This window comes from Orycteropus afer, unplaced genomic scaffold (assembly GCF_000298275.1).
Source record: "Orycteropus afer afer isolate SDZICR_OR568_19922 unplaced genomic scaffold, OryAfe1.0 scaffold00034, whole genome shotgun sequence".
In the NCBI taxonomy this organism is placed as follows: Eukaryota; Metazoa; Chordata; class Mammalia; order Tubulidentata; family Orycteropodidae; genus Orycteropus; species Orycteropus afer.
In genome coordinates this window covers 16,002,469-16,018,384 of record NW_006921621.1, presented here as the reverse complement: position 1 = coordinate 16,018,384, position 15,916 = coordinate 16,002,469, and the positions used below count along the sequence as shown (strand labels likewise).

Here is a 15,916-nt window from a genome sequence, read left to right as displayed (position 1 = left end):
ATGGAAGTAGATTGCCCAACCTTCCTTCCAAGGAGTGGCTGGTGGGTTTGAACCACCAGCCTTCTGATTAGCAGTCGAATGCCTTAGGCACTACGTGAAACTTCTTAGACATAACCAAAACTTCTTAGACATAACCATATGGCATGGGTTGAAGTTCCTAGGCTTGAAGGTGAAGGACCACAGACTCAGGGGACATCCACATCAATGAGCACAACATAGTTCATAAAGATAATGTTCTGCATCCTACTTTGTAAGTAGTGTCTCAGATCTTAAAAAGCTTTCAAATATCTATCTAAGATGTCTTTTCTCGTCTGGAGCAAAGGAGAGTGAAAAAAATTCAAAGACTCAAGGGTGGAATTAGTCCAAAAGACTAATGCACTACATGAACCACAGTTTATATGACCCTTAGCCAGGAGAACTTGACCGTGCCCAGCTACACTACCAACCACTCTGACTGGGATGACAACACAGGGTCCCAAGACAAATGAAAACAAAACCAAACTCACTCCTTTGGAGTCAGATCTGACTCATAGTGACCCCTCCTTGGGTTTCCGAGGCGGTATCACTACAGAAGTAGATTGCCCAACCTTCAGGAAAAAACAGGAGAAAAATGTAGAACAAAAAAATGAAATCCACAAAGAAGAACTAGACTTACTGTTGTTGTTTGCCGTGGAGTCGGCCCCAACTCATAGCGACCCCTCCTTGGGTTTCCGAGGCAGTATCACTACAGATAGTAGGATTGCCCAACCTTCCTTCCGAAGGAGTGGCTGGTGGGTTTGAACCGTCAGCCTTCTGGTGAGCAGTCAAGTGCCTTAGCCACTATGCTACCAGAACTCCCAGACTTATTGGTCTGACTTATTAACTAGACTTATTGGCCCCGAGGAACGCCCAAGACTATGGCACTAACACATTCTTCTGACCTGGAACTGAAGCCATTCCCAGAGACTACCTTTCATCCAAATACTGGACAGGCCCATAAAATAAACAGTAACACCCAAGAAAAATGTGTTCCTTAGCATAATCAATTATTTGAGATCAAAAGGATAATATTTGCTCAAAAGCAAAGATGAGAAGGCAGGAAGGGGTAGAAAATTCAGATGAAAGGAAACAGGGAATCTGGGGCGGAAATTGGGAGAGTGCTGACACACTCTGGGGAATGCAATCAATGTCAAGGAACACTTTATGTTCGAACTGTCAAATGGAAAACTAATTTGCTCTGTAAATTTTCACCTAAAGCACAATAAAAAATAATTGTTTTTTAAATGTCCCAAACCTGGTCTGGTCAGAACTTTTTTCTTTTTTTGCATAATGTAATTCACAACTTCCTTCTGAGAATAAACTAGTATTCCTGATAAAATGTTAAGCAATTTTCTGATAAACTTTAAAGGGTTGAAGATTTGTTCTAAAAAACCCAGTCACCCAACTGTCAGACAAGAGTCTAATTGCCACTAAGCAAACATAATTTTCTTTTGTATGCATATATAACAACGATTGTCTTTGTCTATAAAATGTCCCTATCAAGAGAAAATATTCGAATAGGCCTGGTAGATTCCTTTTCCTTTGCAGCAAGGTTTGTAATAAATCTTGATAAGTGGTCATAAATAAATTGCTTGTAAAATTTTTCTTTTAACAGCATTTAAACATGTTTTGGGAGCTCTGGTGGCATAGTGCCTAAGGCATTTGACTGCTAACCAGGAGGCTGCGGGTTCAAATCCACCAGCCACTCCTGGAAAGGAAGATTGGGCAATCTACTTCCGTAGTGATACCGCCTTGGGAACCCAAGGAGGAGTCGCTAAGAGTCGGATCTGACTCCAGGGCAGGGAGTTTTAGGAAACACGTTTTAAAACCTTGAAAAAAAAAAAAAAAAAAAAAACCTGGGTAATGTTCAACACGGGTCTAGTCCAAAGGAAGAGGGAATGATGGATGACGTGGTAATAGAACTACAGAAATAGAGTGCAATTCATCCATTCTTTTGACATATATTTGAGTGCCTATCAAGGAGCTCTGGTGGTGCAGTGCCTAAGGCATTTGACTGCTAGCCAGAAGGTTGGCGGTTCAAAACCACCAGCAGCTCCGCGGAAGGAAGATGGAGTAATATACGTCCGCAAAGATTTAGCACGTTGGAAACCCAATGGTGGTCGCCACGAGTCGGAATCGACTCGATGACAGTAGGTTTGGCGTGTGTGTGTGAATGCCTACCATAAGCCAGCCTTTGACAAGTACTTATTAGGCGCTGTAGATAGTGTGTGTGTGTGTGCGCGCGTGTGTGTATATAGGGTGTGTGCGCGTGTGTATGTATATAGGGTGTGTGTGTGTGTGTGTGTGTGTGTGTGTAGGGGTTGGGGAGGGGCTAAAACTACAATTCCCATGATACCGTGCTCTGCTGTCTCTTCCCAAGGCGGCGCTTCTTCCCTCTAGTCTCTTTCCGGTCTTGCAGAAAAGTCCTGCCCCCTTAACCTACTTTTTGCTCGGTCTCCAGTTAGAAATGGACTACAACTCCCACAATGCCGTCGTTGGGCTCTCTATAAGGGTGTCACTTTCCCCAGTCCGTGTCGTGGTCTCCTACAGTTCCCAGAATCCTCTGTCGTCCCTTGGGTGTTATTGCCCCTTTCCTGGTGCGGGACGCAGTAGAAGCGTGCAAGAGTGCTAGGCCTGGGCTCTTCAGTGTCCTTCTTCGGGGAAGGGACGAAGCAGTGACTTGACGCTTGGGCATAGAGCCCGGGAGGGCGCGCAGAAGGCCGCTGTCGCTCCTATCCGGTTCACCTCGCTCTTCCTCCCCCTCCTGCTTCGCCCGCGGCCGGCTGGTCGACTCCGGGACTGACTGTCTGGGGCCAGAGTGGCGGTCGCGGCCGCCGGGACTGTGGCGTGGCCGCGGCCCTCGGGGCGGCGGTAGCGGCGTCAGCTCTGGAGAGAAGGAGGAGGGAAGATGGCGTCAGAGCTGGAGCCTGAGGTGCAGGCCATCGACCGGAGTTTGCTGGAATGTTCGGCTGAGGAGACTGCTGGGGTGAGTGCCGGGACCCGGACGGGGACGTCCAGCCTCGCTTTGTAGAGTAACGGCTTGGGGAGGCCACGGTTCCTTCTTCCCACGCCTTTCTCTCCTTTCTCTTCATTCTCAGTCCTCAGAACTGCGCTGTGCACCTTCCTCCTTTTCATTCTCTTTCTGCTGGGACTGACCCAAGAGCTCGTTCTCCCATTATTCTTTAGTTTCCCCACCCTCCCATTCAACACGCCGGCCTTTGCCCTTTATTCCATCTCTTGGGAGGGAAAGAAATGTTTCTTAGCGTTTCAGGTATAATTGCCTTAGTTCGTCTTCCTGATTCCTTTTTCTAAGATAAGCGGAGCGGTGCCTCCTCCATCAAAGCATGCTACCGAGCCCCCACTTTGTTACTGGGACTGCACTAGGTACCAGAAATGCGACGGCATAGCCCACCCCCCTTAAGCCCTTCAGTGCGTTTTTGCACGTGTTTGGTCAGTACACATAATTTATAAATGTGTGCAAAATAGTGTCTCGACACGTTTACTGAGTGTGTGAAAGTAGTAATGATGGTGGCTGGAGATGAGAAAAAATTTTCTAGGAGTTGGAGGTGGTTGGATGGAGGACAAACGTTATATAACTTCGAGGCAGTAGCTTTCAGCAAATATAAGCTAATAAAGTGAGGATTGGGTACAGCAAATTAAGAGCAGTATACCCCAAACTGACACTGGTCAAACCTATTGTACTGAAACTGTAATTTGAATATGCCAGGAGAGTTGTAAAATGATTATTTCAATGAAACTCGATGGCATCTTTCCCCAAGAAGGACAAGGAACACCCATTGGAACACATTGTCCAGAATGATTATGAATGGACCAAAACAACTTGGGCCCCACCTCCAAGGCCTCCAATTTAACAAGCTGCTAGGAAGGGAGTGTGACCTTTGAGCACAAGTCAACAATCTGAATCTTATAAACAGAATTTGAGCAGGGGGCACTGTGGAGCTGTTGTTGGTCAGTGGGAAGTTGTTTTGGATGACTTGATAAGGCTGCTAAAGTCAGGGTGGAAATAAATGACAGGAGTAGAGGTGTGAGTTTAAAGAAACACTGCCTGTTGAATGATTTTTTTGTTTTGTTTTGTTTTCCGTTGTTGTTGGTTTTAACCACAGTCCTGATTTTCTTCCTTTGTACTCAATATTGTAACAACCCAAGGACTTTCAGCCTCCATCTGCCTTTTATCTGTCAAAGAGGTTTGAAAAAGAAAATGAAAGCAGCATTATGAATAAACAGTGAAACTTTTTGGCGGGTGTTCTCTCCTTGATCTCCTACTGATATCAAATGTGTTAGTATTTACCTCAGAGTCTTTTTTTTTAAACTCACTCTAAATTTTGTGTCTGTGGCCCAGTGATGCAGGTTATCTATTCTGTTGTCCATATTGTACAAATACAAACTATTGAGTTTCAGAGCTCCTCTAACTTAAACTTGTTGAAGTTCCTCAGGAAACCACTTGTAAAAGTGGTGCTCCTAGTTCTTAAGCAATGAATTCTCAAGCAGATACAATAGGGAGAATAAAGGAAATGCAATAAAAATGTATTAATTTGGACTTTGAGTGTGTGAAGATCAGCAAACTGATCTACGTTATATTTTTGCTCTGTTTGCTTTTAAATGATTTTCTGAACAATAATATAAAGGAGAAAAATATTTAGTCTAAAATGTAACAAAATTCCTTCAAATATTAGATGCAAACTAGTATGAAAATAGAGGATTCCTCGAGCTGTAAATCCTAGCCTCACTTTTTATGAGAAATTTATTGTCTCTATTTAGTTAGAATATCATAGCACTTAATACTATTCTTTCAGGTAGGCTTCAGCACAGTTCTTTTTCATAAATTAATAAAGTTTTCTTCTCAAGTTTAAAGTAAATTTTAGAGAGGATAAACAAGTAGAGAAATTAGTATTACAGCTTTTAGACCTCTGTTACTGGTAATTTGTTGGAGTCATATCCGTTTAAAATGACCCAATGAGCACTGGTTTCCTCTTTCCCACACTTTATTTACACACTGCTTTTCTTACTTCTGTTAGGAGGAGAAAGGACTTTATTGTGATCCCATCCTAACTACTGTGCCTCACAAATAAGCATCTAGGCTGGCTCTTTAATTATGGTAAATTTATGATATTAAAATGGCCCTCTCTTCTCAGTCTTCTCTTTTTCCTGATAGAATAAATTCCACAGCACCTGTGACTTTCCCAACACTTCTCAACTGCATCCACATTTTGTGCACCACAGATTGGATTATAGTATCATGTTCCATCGGGTAATTATGTTAAGAAGTATATACGTTGTTTTTCCCCAGACTATCAAAGAAATACATATTTGTTGTAGAAGTTTTATAGAGTTTTATGTCTGTATTGGTTATTTTTTGCTTTACTTTAACATTTTTAACAACTATATTGAGATATGATTCATATACATTCAATTCACTAGGTTTTGGTATATTCACAGAGTTGTGCCACCACCGTCACAATTAATTTTAGAACATTTTCATCATCTTAAAAAAGAAACGGTACCCGTTAGCAGTATCACACTCCATTTCCCGCACAAGCATCAGACGACTATTAATCTACTTTCTGTCTCTATAGATTTTGCTTATTCTGGATGTTTCATATTGATGGAATAATAGACTATATTTGACTGGTTTCTTTCACTTAGCTGGATATTTGCATCCATGTTGTAGAATGTATCAGTACTTCATTGCTTTTTATTACCAAATAATATTCTGTATTATAGATATATCACATTTCATTTATTCATTCAACATTTGATGAACAGTTGGGTTATATCTCTATTTAGGATATTATGAGTCATGCTGCTCTGAACATTCATGTATAAGTTGTTTTATAATACTGTGATTTTAGATAAATTTACATAACAAGTTAGGTTCTCATTTAATAATTCATATACATGCTGTGTGTATGACTCCATATACAATGACATTTGTTATGCTTGTCACAATGTCCAGCAGTCTCATTATTTCCATTCAGGTTGTTCTATTTTCATTAATCTAGCTTCCTTGTCCCCGCTTGCCTTCTCATCTTTAGTCTAGGGTAAATGTTGACCATTAGGTCTCATTTAGATAATTGTTAAGTAAAGCACAGTACTTGAGGGTGGTATTTATTTTATGAATAGACCCACTCTATCTTTTGGCTGACAGATGACCTCCAGAAGTGGTCTGAACTCCAAGTTTAAAGGATATCCCTGGGCAATAGTTACAGGGTTCCTCTACTCTCTACTAGTCCAGTAAGGCTGGTCTTTTTTAGGAATTTGAGTTTTGTTCTACATTTTTCTCCCATTCTGTCTGAGACCTTCTATTGTGTCCCTGGTCAGAATGGTCAGTAGTGATAGTCAGACATGATCTAGTTCTTCTAGTGTCGAGGTAAATGAGGCCATGATTTGTATAGATTGTTAGTCCTATAGACTAGTTTCTTCTTTGAGTCTTTGATTTCCTTTTTTCTCCTTGCTCCAGATATATGTAGAGAGCAATAGTTGTATCTTAAATGGCCACTCGCAAGCTTTCAAGATCTCAGACACTACTCACCAAACTTGGGTGTAGAACATTATCTTTATGAGCGATGTTAGGTGAATTGATGAAGTTGTCCCCTGAGACAGTAGTCGTAAGCCCTCAAACCCAATAACCCAGTCCTGTGAGATATTTGGCTCTGTTCATGTACAAGTTTTTATGGGGACTTATGTTTTCATTTTTCTTGGATTATCTAGGGTAGAATTGTTGGATCATATGCTAACTATATTTAGTTTTTTGAGGAACTATCAGACTGTTTTCCAGAGCAGCTGCATCATATTACATTCCTGCCAGCATTGTGTGAGGGTTCCAGTTTCTTTACATCTTCAGCAACACTTGTTATTATCTGACATTTTGGTTATAGCCATCCTGCTTGGTGTGAAGTGGTATCTTAATGTGAGTTCTGTTTGTATTTCCCTGATAACTCATTATGTTAAACATCTTTTCATGAGCTCATTAGCCATTTGTATATCTTCTTTGAAGAAGTATTGATTCAGATTCTTTGCCCATTTTTTAAATTGGATCATTTGTCCTTTGTTACTGAGTTTCTATATTGTTTTGATTTGTAAATTATCTCCTTATCTCATTTTTAGAGCTCCTAATATAATTTATTTAATGTTTAGCTCTGGTAGCATAGTGGCTAAGACACTTGCCTGCTAACCAGACGGCTGGCGGTTCAAACCCACCAGCCACTCCTCGGAAGGAAGGTTGGGCAATCCTACTTCCGTAGTGATAACTGCCTTGGAAACCCAAGGAGGGGTCGCTGTGAGTCAGGTTTGACTCGACGGCACATAACAACAATATAATTTATTTAATGTTTTTCTTACTATAGTTCCTAAAACTCTTATTTGAGCATTAGTGATTGTTGTTTTATGATTAGCTTACATGTTGCTTATCCCTGTATGAAGCAAAACCAAATGTAGAGAACACAGTTTTAATTGGGCAATAATTAGATACTGTGGTAAAAGATAAAATCTAGAGATTCTTTCATTTTTATGTTTACTGTATTTGCTTTCTATCCTAAGGCTTAAATTTAGGGTGCAATAAGGAAACCAAAAAACAAAACAAAATTGCTGCTAGCAAGTTGATTCCGACCCATAATGAGCCTATAAGACACAATAGAATTGCCCCATTGGGTTTCCTAGGCTGTAAATCTTTACAGAAGTAGAAAGCCACATTTTTCTCAAATGGAGCAGCTGGTGGGTTCGAACTGCCAACTTTAATTCAGCAGCTGAGTGCTTTTAACGGTACCACCAGGGCTTCTTGCAATGAGGAAGGCTCCTGGAAAATTGTAATAAAATGTTTACTTTAGTGGAATGAGTTGGCAACTTCTTTACTTCCCCTTATCAGGGGACTTCTAGTAAGATGTTAGCTGCCACATAGTTGGCCGACTCATGGGGACCCCACACATGAGATCAGAATAGTGTGAGTTACAGGGTTTTCATTGGCTGACTTTTTGGAATTAGATGCTTATTACTACCTTGTGTGCATGGATGTGACAGCCATAAGTGTCTGAAATAAGGACAAATTAAAATGCACTTAAATTAGAAATCTCAGTTAATTTTTTATGTCAAAGAAGCAGTTAAAAATATACGTTGATGACAACAATTTGTAAAGCTATAGATTTTAATTCTTCTGAGAAATGTGTGAGCCGTTGTTCTGAATAGTAGTCATAATATTTTCCTTCTGCTTGCTTTCTCTTCACTTTTTTTTTTTTTGGAGCTCTGGTGGCATACTGCCTAAAGCATTTGACTGCTCACCAGAAGGATGGTGGTTCAAACGCACCAGCCACTCCTTGAAAGGAAGATTGGGCAATCTACTACTGTAGAGATACTGCCTCAGAAACCCACGGAGGGGTCACTGAGTCAAATCGACTCAACGCCAGTGAGTTTGGTTTTTTTGGGGAACCTATTATATTGACATTTATCGATTCAGTATGCCATATAGAATTCTTATATAAAGGTACTTTGTTTTATAGATTAAGTGTGTAAATTTAATCATAATATATTTTATATAAGGCAACTAGTTTGTTTTTCAAAGCAGAAGCTGATAATAGTTTTTGAATTTTTTTTTTTTTTTAAGGAAAAATAGCAACAGATTTGACCTGTCAGTGTTGTTGGAGCCACAAGACTTCATAATTCCTTTTAGAGAGCATCACTTTTTATTTTCTTTGGATTAAAATTCTGTAAAAATGAAGTTTTAGGAAAAGGGAAACATAAAATATAAGAATAACAATAATCACTTTTTACATAAAATCTCTAAATGTGTTGTAAATTAAAATTGTCTGAAGCACTTAACATTCTGATCATAAAGGTGACTTCTTTCTTACTGCTTCCTTTTTTATTCATAAAAAGTAAGTTGCTTAGAATAATTTGACTACCTTTGCTCATATTTTGGAATAGGGTTTGTTGATAATGGGTGAAAAAGTAGATATTTATTCTTGTATTTGGCCAATAGATTACTTTTTTTCTTTTAATATGTCCTTTTATAATTTCTGAGCTTAAAGGATATGTATATATAATTTTTTAAATTTAGAGCTGTTTCTCTAAAGGGAGGGAATCCTTGAAACCTGTAGGATTGTCTCCCTTAGAATTTTTTTTATTGTTTTAAAAGTAATTCAGTTTCTTCCCTACTTCTATAAAGCAAAAACAACAAAGGTAGTGAGTGACCTTTGGAAAAGGTAGTTTTACTTTACCTTAGGGATGAAAACTTTCCGTTTTAAGTTTAAGACCTTTAATTTATGAACAGGATTTTTATATTTTATATATGTATATGTGTGTGTGTATATATATATATATATATATATAAACACCTCATGAATATTTAAAATTTCTCTATATATTTTAGAAGGAAGAGAGTTAGCTAAAGATTATGCGATAGTTAAAATGAAAACCTTATGTTACCTTTTTATGATGTTAAACGTCTTTTTTAGCAAAGGTGTAATTGAGACTTAGGTTGTAATCTATAGATAAATACTGGCTCAGTTCTGTTAGCAGTTTTGTTAACTGCATTTAAATAGAAATAAGTCATTTTATTTCATTTTTTTTTTTGTTTTTGTTTTTTTTTACTTTTACTTGGCTTAGAGCCAAAATAACTTGTAATTGCATAAAGCAGCATGGAGAACAAATAAGCATACAAGCATACAGGCAGAATTGATAGGGGAGTTAGAGATAAACAGCAGAAAAAAGGGGACCAACTTAAGACTTAAGGAAAAAGAAAGGAGGTGGTTTGAAGGGTGCCTTATCTAGGGCTTATTTGGTTTGGTTTTTAGAGACCGAGATCTGATCCGTGCTGCAGGCCTGGATCTGCTTTATCTCTACTTTCATTAAAGCCACAAGGAGCAGCTTTCTGGAGTGTCAATGTTATGTGACAGTAAGTAGTATAAACATATTTATAGTCATTCAGTTAACAGATGTTACTAAATGCCCCACTGAGACTAGGTTCTGTTTTAGACCCTGGGGGTTATGGGGAAGGGATGTTGGGGTGGGGAACAGGTTAAGAAGGCATCTCAGAGAAAGTTAGACATAAACTTAGATCCAAAGAATGAGTAGAAAATAGCTTTGTAAAGTAAAGAGAGAAGAGCATTAAAGGTCAGGAGTTGGAAACTAGAGAGTATGATAAAGGCAAAGCATCTTTTCAGTCATGCCAGGGGCCTTGGACTGGATCCTAAATGCAATGGGAAGCCAAATGACATGATCTGGTTGACATTTTGTAAGGATCACTCTGGCAGCAAGATTGGAAAATAGATTACAGCAGGGCAAGACTAATGGGGACACCAGTTAGGACATTGTTGCACTACTCCTGGTGAGAGATGAGGGACTAGGGTACTGGAGGTAGTAGTGACTGTGGAAATTGAAAGAAATGGGTGGATTTGAGTAATGTGTAAGAAGCCTAATAAACAAGATGTGGTGATTAATTGGATACTGGGGTGAGGGAGAGGGAAGTTTTTCAAGTTTTTCTAATTTGCATACTTGGGTAAAAGCTAGTATAGTTCTCTAGGGAAATGAAGAGAGTTGATTTGGGGGGAAGATCATGAGTTTAGTTTTAGACATACTGAGTGGGTGTCCATGAGATACCTAAGTATAATTCTCACAGGCAGTTGGACATAAAGGTCTGGGGGGTAGGAAAGGTGTTTTTTAGGAGGAGAGCAAAGGGCTTTTAAAGAGAGGTTGCTCAGGAAAAAGAAAGCATAATAAACAGAACAAAGTCTCTTGTGGACCCTTCCATTCATTAAATATTGGTATATAAACTTGCTTATTAAATCAGTGAGAAATATGACTAGAGAAATAAGGCTATTCACGTTCACTGCATGATCTTTGTAACTTATGTGAGAGTCCAAATTACAATCAAAATACCATTTGAGCAAAGATCAGAAAGGAAGTCAGATGAGCTCAGGGGCAAGGGTCTTTATATAATGATTTGTATGATGACTTTCCTGGACTGCCTGCAGAAGGTTTTAAGAGTTGTTTTAAGGAAGAGGACCTCATTTCACTTTACTTTCACTTCCATTGTAAGTAAAGAAGCATTCTGAAATACTTGGCATTTTAACAGAAGATAATAAGTGAATTTTATCCTTTTGGAATGAAGACATACAAGTGACAAGTGTTGTAAACAAAATGATTTATAAGTTACCATTATTTTTGTACCTAAAAAGAAAGTACAAAAATATATTTCATAGGTTTATTCAAATTACCAGTTTGAGTGTTTAAAATTCTTTTTCTTCTTTTTTTTTTTTTTTTTTAAAGAAATGGCTGCAAGCAACTGACCTCACTAAAGAAGTATACCAGCATTTAGCCCACTATGTACCCAAAATCTACTGCAGGGGTCCCAACCCCTCCCCACAGAAAGAAGACATGCTGGCACAGCATGTTTTGCTGGGACCCATGGAATGGTACCTTTGTGGTGAAGATCCTACATTTGGCTTTTCAAAACTTGAACAATCAAACAAACCTTCTCACCTTTGTGGTCGTGTTTTTAAAGTAGGAGAGCCTACATACTCTTGCAGGTAAAATATTATACTTTACTTTCTAAAAATCTCTTGTTTTCACTTGGCATGTTTTCTTTTCCTGAAACCTTAAAATTTTGTTATAAATTATGAAATACATTTAAAAGTCCATATAATAAATATGTAGAGTTTAAAATAATTACAAAATGAACATTCATGAGACTATTTTCCAGGACAAGAAATAACGTATCATCAGCATTCCAGAAGCCCACTGTGTGCTTTCTCCATAATTAACTGCTGTCTTGACTTTTATAATAAGCACTTCCTTGCTTTTCATCTTAATTTTTTAATTACAGTGATTCTTTTTGATTTTCACATTGTCCCACATTTGGCCGGTGGTAGTCCCTTCACATGAACTTCTTTATCTTTTCCATATGGCATCATTCGTTTTTGAGTGCTGCTTTGGTTTCTGGTACAGTAAAATGTCCACAGCACAGCTCACTTGTGTTTACTCTGACTCATATCTAGACTCAACCGTTTCTCTAAGGACTTTACTTTTAGTTGGGGATGGTATTTAGAAATCAAGATCTGTATGTTATATTACTTATTTGTTCTATAATGACTTTTTTCTTTTCTTTAATTTGTTGGTGAGAATTGAGTACTAAAGAGTAGGGAAAGTATCCTATCCCATTTTTGACTATACATTTCTGTTTCCTAACCAAACCAAAACCAAACACACTGCCGTGGAGTCGGATCCAACTCATAGCAACTCCTCCTTGGGTTTCCTAGACAGTATCACTATGGAAGTAGCTTGCCCAACCTTCCTTCCAAGGAGTGGCTGGTGGATTTGAACCGCCAGCCTTCTGGTTAGCAGTCAAGTGCCTTAGGCACTACACCACCAGAGCTCCTTTTCTACTTCCTAGAAGTAACCATTTTAAGATTTTCTTACGGATACTTTTAGAAAATTCTGTGCGTATATACATACCCACTGCCATCGAGTCAATTCCAACTCATAGTGACCCTCATTGGGTTTCTAAGGCTCTAAATCTTTTACAGAACTAGATTGCTTCATCTTCCTCCTGAAGAGCAGCTGGTGGGTTTGAACTGCTGACCTTCTGGTCAGTAGCCAAATGCCTTACCCACTATACCACTTGAGGTCCTTTGTTTTTCTTTAAGTGCATATATAGATATATCTATATATTGCTATCTTAAACATACATACAAAAGAGAATATGTTGTGTGTATGTTTATGTACTAAGCCAAATATTTTTATTAAAAATTTTTATTTGAATATTTATTATGATTTGGGTAAAAAAGTATACAGAGCAAATTCATTTTCCATACAGCAGTTCACATATACTTTGTCTCATGACATTGACTGTAATTTCCTATAAAGCAACAGCTCACTTCCCACTTCCTCTCCATAGTTACCTCTTTCCTATGTCCTTCCCTCCCATGGACTCCTGCCCCCTGAGCTGTCTCCCTGTGTATACACAGCCCTTCTATTCTCCCATGATTGATCTCTTCAGGGAGTGTATCTACCTAATGTAAATGTTCAGCTCATATGCCTGTCTTTTGTTTGGCTGGAGGCCACAGGAATGGGTTCAGTTCCAGACCTGAAGCCCAGCTAGGGGCCATAGTCTCAGGGGTTCCACTAGGCTCTATCAGACCAGCAAACTTGGTCCCTTATTCAAAAAAATCTTGACAGCTTTTCATATCAGCTTATATTGTTGCTGTTGGGTGCTGTTGAGTCGGTTCTGATATAACATCTCCATGCATCTCCAGAGTATAACATTGCCTGGACCAGCACCATCCTCACAATCATTTGAGACCATTGGTGCAGACACTTTGTGGATCCATCTCATTGAGGGCCTTCCTGTTTTTCACTGATGCTGTACAATTACCAAGCATGACATCCTTTCTTCAGGGACTGGTCCTCCCTGGTAACGTGCCTAAAGTATGTGAAATGAAGTCTCATCGTTCTCCCTTCTAAGGAGCATTCTGGCTGTACTTCTTGCAAGACAGATTTATTTGTTCTTCTGGTAAAACTAAATCTACTGCCATCGAATCAATTCTGATTCATAGCAACCTATAGGACAGAGTAGAACTGCCCTATACGGTTTCTAAGGCTGTAAATCTTTACAGAAGCAGGGTGCCTCATCTTTTTCCCACAAAGTGGCTAGTGGGTTTGAACTTCTGTAATTCTGTAAAGCAGTCAAGTGCTTTAAGCACTATGGCCCCAGGACTTCTTGTTCTTCTGGTAGTCCATCCGAAAAAAAAAAAACAAACTCAGTGCCACAGAGTTGATTCCAACTCATACCTACCCCCACTGGGTTTCTGAAGCGGTAAATCTTTACAGAAGTAGATTGCCTAGTCTTGCTGGTAACCTGTAGTATATGCAATATTCTTCACCCACACCATAATTCAAAGGCATCAGTTCTTCAGCTTTCATTATTCATTGTCCAGCTTTCATGTGCATGTGAGACGATTGAAAATACATAGCTTGGGTCGGGTGGTCTTTCAGCCTCAAAGGACGAAAGCAAAATCTTTGCTTTTAAACAATTTAAAGAGGTCTTTTGCAGCATATTTGCCCAGTGTAAAATATCACTTGATTTCTTGACTGCTGCTTACATGAGTGTTGACTATAGATGCATGTAAAATGCAATCACTAAATGTGTGTGAATTGTTGAATGGCAAAAAAATTTATTCTGTAAACTTTCACCCAAAGTACAATTAAAAATAAAAAAAAATATTAACTAAAAGTATAGAAATAAGCCAAAAATGACTGAATGAATAAAATCCTGACAACTTCAATATTTTTTCCATTTATCAGGATGTTGCTTATTGGTCCAGTTGTGAGGATTTTTGTTTTCTTTATGTTGAAATGTATTCCATACTGAAGGCTATAGTCTTTGATCTTCATCAGTAAGTGCTTCAAGTCCTCTTCACTTCAGCAAGCAAGTTTGTGTCATGTGCATATCTCAGGTCATTAATAACTCTTCCTCCAATCCTGATGTGACGTTCTTCTTCACATAGTCCAGTTTCTTGGATTATTTGCTCAGCATACAGATTAAATAAGTACAGTGGAAGGATACGACCCAGACACATACTTTTCCTGATTTTAAACTGTTCAGTATCCCCTTGTTGTGCTTGAATGACTGCCTCTTGGTCTACATGTATAGGTTCTGTACAAGCACAATTAAGTGTTCTGGAATTCTCATTCTTCACATTGCTATCTGTCTGTAATTTGTTAGGAGCCACACATTCGAATGCCTTTGCATAGTCATTAAAACATAGGTAGACATCTTTCTGTTATTCTTTAATCTCAGCCAAGCTCCATCTACATCAGCAGTGATATTCTTTATTCCATGTTCTCTTCTGAGTCTTGCTTGAATTTCTGGCATTTGCCTGTTGATGTACTGCTGCAACTGTTTTTTCAGTTATCTTTAAAATTTTATTTGCATGTGCTATTAATCACATTGTTCAGTAATTTGTACATTCCATTGGCTTGTCTTACTTTGGATGCATACAAATATGGATCTTTTCCAGTCGATTGGCCACGTAGCTGTGTTACAAACTTCTTGGCATAGACAAGACTAGCACTTCCAGTGTTGCATGTGTCTGTTGAAACATCTCAGTTGAAATTATGTCAATTTTTGGAGCCTTGTTATTTGCCGATGCCTTCAGTGCAACTTGAACTTCTTCATTAAGTGCCATCAGTTCATCATATGCTACCACCTGAAATGGTTGAATGTTCGACCAGTTATTTTTGGTACAGTGACTCTTTATATCCTTTCCATCTTCTTTTGATACTTCCTGCATCATTCAGTATTTTGCCTGTGCACCAGAAACAAACCCACCACCATCAAGTTGATTCTGACTCAGCAACTCTATAGGACAGGGTAGGATAGGTACTGCCCCATAGTGTTTCCAAGGCTGTAAATCTTTATGGAAGCAGACTACCTCATCTTTTGCAGAGTGGCTGATGGGTTCAAACGGCTGACCTGTTTTGCCCATGGAATCCTTTGATATTATAATTTGAGGCTTGAATTTTTTTTCTGTTTCAGACTTCCTTTTTGTTTTTAGGTTTTCCAAGTTTTTTGCATGCTTCATTTTATAATACTTTGCTTTCTTTTCTCAAGCCACCCTTTGAAATCTTCTCTTCAACTCTTTTAATGTCATCATTTCTTCCATTCACTTCAGCTACTTTCCATTCAAGAGCAAGTTTCAGATTCTCTTTTGATATTTGTGTTGGATTGGGTTCTCTAGAGAAACACAAAAACCAGCAAAGTGTGTATATATATATTTATAGAGAGAGAAAGAGAGAGAGAGGGAAATTTATCTTAGATAAATGGCTCACAAGCGTGTAGAAGCCGACAAGTTCAAGCTGAAAAGTTCGTCTCTGGAGGGGGATGGGGCCC

The 15,916-nt window shown here is 38.7% G+C and overlaps 1 protein-coding gene across 1 annotated transcript in view; it reads left to right on the top strand.

Annotated features, from left to right (window-relative positions):
• The first annotated feature begins 2,926 nt into the window (after window positions 1–2,926).
• Window positions 2,927–15,916, top strand: part of UBR2 (ubiquitin protein ligase E3 component n-recognin 2) — a 140,774-nt gene continuing 127,784 nt past the window's right edge. The window contains exons 1-2 of the mRNA XM_007936245.2: window positions 2,927–3,004; window positions 11,296–11,555. Coding sequence (XP_007934436.1) covers window positions 2,927–3,004; window positions 11,296–11,555 — 338 coding nt within the window. The remainder of the gene's footprint in view (window positions 3,005–11,295; window positions 11,556–15,916) is intronic.